Consider the following 6,000-nt stretch of genomic DNA (forward strand, 5'->3'; position numbering starts at 1 on the left):
AAGTTTTGACTGATGCTGCCCAAGAGGAAGGAAGGAGAAAGGGCTGTAAGGAGCCAATGTCCCAGTGAGCCGAGGTTCTACACAAGGGTGTGGGGTCCCAGCTGGTGGAGGAGCCACATTCAACACCTGCCTTCACACAGAACGCTGCCACTTGAGATGCAAATTCATTTGCATAGCCCCTGGCAGTTGAAATCTGGAACATTTGTCAGGGAGAGAATCAGCACTCATGAAACCAAAGGCACTGGTCCAGGACATGTCAGAGGCTGAGGCATCAGGGTTTTCATTACTGCATGGCAACTATGAGAAAAGGCACAGGCCCTCGAGGGGCGTGATTATCCAAGCCAGGACAACATCACTTGTTTCAGCCTCAGAACCTGTGATTTTTGCTGATGGTTCCAAATTTAAATGCCAAGAGAGAAAAAGTATACTTATTCCAGTCAATGGGTTATGTTAGAGATGTTAGAAGAAAGAATCGATCCAAAGTTTCCATCTGTAATTAAAAATGGAAAAAAAAAAAGAATGAAAAGAAACTTAATGTAAGAGAATGTTCAGAGTTCTGAAAACCTCACCATGAGGCCGTCTAACATTTCTCTCCCGTGCCTCACCTCAGTGGATAGAGGTTACTAGAGTTTATTAGACACAGAAAAACACAGTTTACAGGAGACTTCTTCATTGTGTAGCGATCCTGTCTTTAGGCTTGTTCACCAACCAGGAGAATTGTACTTTTCAATCCAGGACTCAGCCAGAACAACCTTCTCTCACTCATTAGCTCAGCCAACTGAGTGCTTCTTGTGTTTCCACCGGAGGCTCAGAGATGATCAAGGCATAGTGTCTGCCCTCTGAAACCTCATGACCTCAAAGGAGAGATAAAGAAGGAAATCAGTACTTACAATGCAATTTATAAGTACAATATGCTTATAATACAGCATTTGAAATTAAACAGACTTAGATTCAAGTATCAGCTCTGCCATTTACTAGGAAGTGGCAGATTTGGGGCAAAATTTAACACCTCTCTCTCAATCTTCATTTTTCCCTTCATAAAACACTGACCTCATGGAGTTATTGTGAAGATCAAATGATATATTGTGTAGAAAGCCCTTAGCACATTCTTTGGAAAATGATAACCATTCAATAAATGTAATCTCCTCATAGGATAGAGATCAAAGTGTTTATAAGGTGCAACAGGTCTAGAGAAAGGGGGTTGGGAGAACAGGGGAGAGGAAGGGATAATGTCAAGGAGGGCTCCCAGGACATAGGAGACATGGGCTTATATTTTGAGGAATAGGTTGAAGTCAGTAAGATGGGTGAAGGGAAAGGAAGACCATTTCAGGAGGGAGGAACAGAATCTGCCTCAGCACAGTCATGACAGAAAATAGGATGTTTGAGGGACTTACTATGGTAATACCTTAATATGGCCAGAACAGAAGGATGGTTCCAGAAAGTGATGTTAGAGGATGAAGGGTAGTAAAAGGTAAGTAAAAGCTCTTATACAGTGCCGTAGTTTACAGGGAAGGGAAGACAAGCTAAGGTGAAAAGCCTTCAAGAACTAAAATTTGGAATCAATACAAGGTGTCAGGTGAGTGCCCTGAATGATGTACAAGAATCCTGCACCTCTCTGGTGAGCTTGACGGAGAAAACCTTACATGATAACCACAATGCAACAAACTTAGAAATTAGAAAATAAACTTAGAAGTTAGAAAACAAGACAAACACCAAAACTTTCCACTTGGAAATTTTAAAACACACTTCTGTATAACTCTTAGATTAAAAATGAAATCAAAATAGTAAGACGTATTATTTGGGAGAGAGCTACATGAGTACTGTTTACCAAAGCCTATGGGGTAAAACCAAAGTGACATTCAGGAAACTTTAGAGTTTTAAATGCATCTATCAGAAAATAAGAAATACTAAAACTAAATGAATTAAGCATTCAACTCAAGAAGCCAGGAAAAGAGAAAAAAATAAACCTAAAGAAAGTTAAAAGAATGAATTAGTTAAATTGAAAACAAAATAGAATTTTTAAAAAGTTAATAAAACCAAAAGCTGTATTTCTCTAAAAAGAAAAAAAAAAGATAAGCCTTTAGCAAATCAGATTTTTAAATGACAGAATATACAGAATAAAAAGCATTCAATTATAAATAAAAATGATAGGAGATTTCAGATTCTGAGAGAATGTCATTACAACTCTATTTCAATATGAATTGCAAAAATTTTACTTTTATAAAGAGTAAAAGGTCTTTACTAAATCTCGACTAAGCTCTTCACTAGGAAGATTAAATGCTATAGAAGAAAAATTAAAGGTAGCCAGAGATTTACCATCGGGCTCAGAGAGTTCTGCCAATGAATTCCAAGAAGCCATCAAGGAACAGATCATTACTACATAGAAACAGAAGGAAAATTTATCAACTCAGTCTATAAGGGTAGTTAACATTTATTACCAAACAGACAAAGGATGGCACAAAAAAGACATTTCTGTCACAAATTTTAAAACTCAAGGGGCGCCTGGGTGGTGCAGTCGGTTAAGCGTCCGACTTCAGCCAGGTCACGATCTTGCGGTCCGTGAGTTCGAGCCCCGCGTCAGGCTCTGGGCTGATGGCTCAGAGCCTGGAGCCTGTTTCCGATTCTGTGTCTCCCTCTCTCTCTGCCCCTCCCCTGTTCATGCTCTGTCTCTCTCTGTCCCAAAAATAAAATAAACGTTGAAAAAAAAAATTAAAAAAAAAAACTCAAAATAGGAGCAAATACAAAAGTATAGGGAAATCTATGAATATAATGTACTATACTAGAGTAAGATAAAACCATATGGTCATCTCTTTAGAGAGAAAAAGTTTAAAGCATTTGATGAAATGCAACAATATTCCTGACTTAAAAAAATTAAAAACTGTGTAACTCTTAGAAAGCCAGGAGTAAAATGTATCCACCATAATCTACAGTAAACTTCATAGTTGTGGTAAGCCATTAAGAATCATTTTCTTCATGGTTAGGAATAAAACAAGAATATCTCCTACCACTACTGTTATTTAATACCATATTAGAGATATTAGCCAATACACTATGGCAAGAAAAAGAAATGAGAATTATAAACACTGGAAAAGAAGAAATAAATGAAACTACCATTATTTGTGGATGTAATTGTCTATCCAAAATAGAAAAACAAATCCGTGATAAAAACTATTTGAATTGATAAGAGTTTAGGAAATTGGAATATATTCAGTGTACTGAAATCAATAATTTTTTTCTAAGCACCAGCAGGGATATATTAGAAAAGATAATGAAAAAGAAGCATAGAATACTATTAAGCAAAGAAGTAAGTTAAAGAAGTAAAGGATACTGTGTTTAAGGATTCATCTAACAAGATCCACATGAAGAAAAACATGAAAAGTTTACAAGTAATTTAAGTTCATTGTTTAAAAATTCAAATACGGAAAGTATAAAGAAGAAAGTGAGAATTACCTCACTACTCAGAAGAAAGCTCTATTAAAATCTGGAGCTCTATCCTTCCAAACTATACCAGTATTTAAAAACTATGTCTTGTCTCACTGAAAATGTATATGCTGGGGCGCCTGGCTGGCTCAGTTGGTTGAGCATCCCGCTTGTGATTTCAGCTCAGGTCATGATCTCACAGTGTGTGATTTCAAGCCCTGCATCAGGCTCTTCGCTGACAGCACAGAGCCTGCTTGGGATTCTCTATCTCTCTCTCTCTCTGTCTCTCCACACACCTCTCCCACTCACACTTTCTCTTTCAAAAATAAATAGACATTAAAAAATATATATGCTATATAAGGATATATGTATATGTATATATACATACATACATACATGCTATATTAAGGGGAAAAGGCAAAGCTGTTTAAAAAAATTTTTTTAATGTTTATTTATTTTTGATAGAACACAAGGTGGGGAGGAGAAGAGAGAGAGGGAGACACAGAATCTGAAGCAGGCTCCAGGCTCTGAGGTGTCAGCACAGAGCCTGACACAGGGCTCGAACTCACAGACCATGAGGTCTTGACATGAGCTGAAGTCAGTCACCCAACTGCCACCTGGGCGCCCCAAGGCAAAGCTGGTTTCAAAAGCATATCTAAAGCTGTGGTGAGAAAGTAAGTGGAGGTTAGAAAACAGACTCATCAGGAACGAGCAGAAGTTGAAAATGAGATTTCTGAGTGAGTAGAAACATACTGGCAGAAGAGTCCTCAGTCGGGGGGGAGGATTACGCCACCATCATGTTATGTCAACTGATCAGACAGATTTAGCCCCAGCCGGGAAGCGATGCCCCTGGAAAGAACTCTAATAGTCTTGGTTTCAGTCCATCCTCCTGCTCCACTGTCTACTTAACCTCCCTCACCACCTTATTTTAGAACCGGAGCAAAACAAGCCAACAAAAAGACAGGGGAGTAGTTTCCCTGAATATGCCTCAGATGTGGGGCCAGAGAATGCTGTAACGGAACCTCTTGTTCTTCTGCTCCCCCAGACCGCCCAGGTTTGCTGAATGTGAAGCCCATTGAGGACATACAGGACAACCTGCTGCAAGCCTTGGAGCTCCAGCTCAAGCTAAACCACCCGGAGTCCTCCCAGCTCTTTGCCAAGCTGCTGCAGAAAATGACAGACCTCAGACAGATTGTAACAGAACATGTGCAGCTATTGCAAGTAATAAAGAAAACAGAGACAGACATGAGTCTCCACCCGCTCCTACAAGAAATTTACAAGGACTTGTATTAGCAGAGAAGTCCAAATTCACTGACCACGTTTTCCTTCTTCCAGTTGCACTATTATTTTGAGGGAAAATCTGACACCTAAAAAATTTACTGTGAAAAAGCATTTTAAAAAAGAAAAGGTTTTAGAATAATAGATCTATTTTATGCATATTGTTTATAAAGATACATTTACAATTTACTTTTAATATTAAAAATTACCGCATTATGAAATTGCTGGTTGTATTTGAAGACTGAGTCTTATGCGTTCCCTCCCCTCCCCCCACCACCAGGCTCATTTCCTTTTATTTCCTTCCCCTTCCTTCCTTCCCTCCTCCCTCCCTGCCCCCTTTCCATCCCTCTTCTTTCCTACACATTTGTCAAAATGGGAGTGGAACTGCGGACTGACTTTCGTTCTCAGTAAATTAATTTTTTCTTCACTTCGCTCTTCTGAACCCTCCATCTGCCTTAACACCCACAACTAAGAAAGGCAGGGAAGCCTCAGGACAAAAACTTCTCAGAGCATGTGTTTCTTACCCTGCATGTGCGAGTCTGGGGCATATCCCTCAGGCCTACCAAGGATCAAGTCTTCTTCCACAACCCCAACCAAGACTTTCAGTCACCAAGAGCAGCCTATGGGCAGGGTTCCACGGCATACATGGTATACCCGGGGGCAAATGCTAACTGCTGGGAGATGTGGGTAACAGGTGTTTTAAAATTTGGCACCTGCCAAAAAAGAACTTAGAGTTGAACTAAGGAGAAAAGATTAATCTTTCTTAAAAACAGATTATAATGCTCAGTATAATCATGGACCAATAAATCGCTCAGACTCTATGTACTGTGAGAGTTCAAAGGAAGTAAGGATGGATGAAGATTGGAATAGTTAAATGTGACTCTAAATTTATTGAAGTGGGCTTCAGAGGATGTGTTGGATTTGGGATAGGTAGAGAGTAGGAGAAAAGATATTCCAGGAAAGCAAAACAGCAGGAACAACAAGAAGAGGAACCAAAACCAACCGTGAATGAGGGAGAAGAGCCACGTTCCAGTTCGGATGTACACAGACCAGTTTTGCTATAATTATTCCTACTGTCCTCCTTGGGACCACCATGCCCAGAGATCTCTTACTTTTCTAACCTGAAAGTCTAATTATCTGTATCATTTAGGTGATGCAGGCCTCCCCAGCATGCAGATTATATGTTCCCTAAAAGGAGGGACCTTCTTGGCACATTAATAGATTCGATGATTGAAGCCACCAAATTCAGTGACTTTGAATCAATACAGTGACTTTGAAGACTGCCTTCAAAGAGAGACATCT

The 6,000-nt window shown here is 39.4% G+C and overlaps 1 protein-coding gene across 1 annotated transcript in view; it reads left to right on the plus strand.

Moving 5' to 3' along the window:
• PPARG (peroxisome proliferator activated receptor gamma) overlaps positions 1-4,923 on the plus strand; it is a 137,258-nt gene extending 132,335 nt beyond the window's left edge. The window contains exon 8 of the mRNA XM_047096850.1: positions 4,466-4,923. Coding sequence (XP_046952806.1) covers positions 4,466-4,713 — 248 coding nt within the window. The 3' untranslated portion in view covers positions 4,714-4,923. The remainder of the gene's footprint in view (positions 1-4,465) is intronic.
• Positions 4,924-6,000: the final 1,077 nt, after the last annotated feature.

The sequence above is a fragment of the Lynx rufus genome, unplaced genomic scaffold, assembly GCF_022079265.1.
Source record: "Lynx rufus isolate CCGP_SWC_20201006 ecotype Redwood Valley unplaced genomic scaffold, mLynRuf1.p SCAF_4, whole genome shotgun sequence".
Classification (NCBI taxonomy): domain Eukaryota; kingdom Metazoa; phylum Chordata; class Mammalia; order Carnivora; family Felidae; genus Lynx; species Lynx rufus.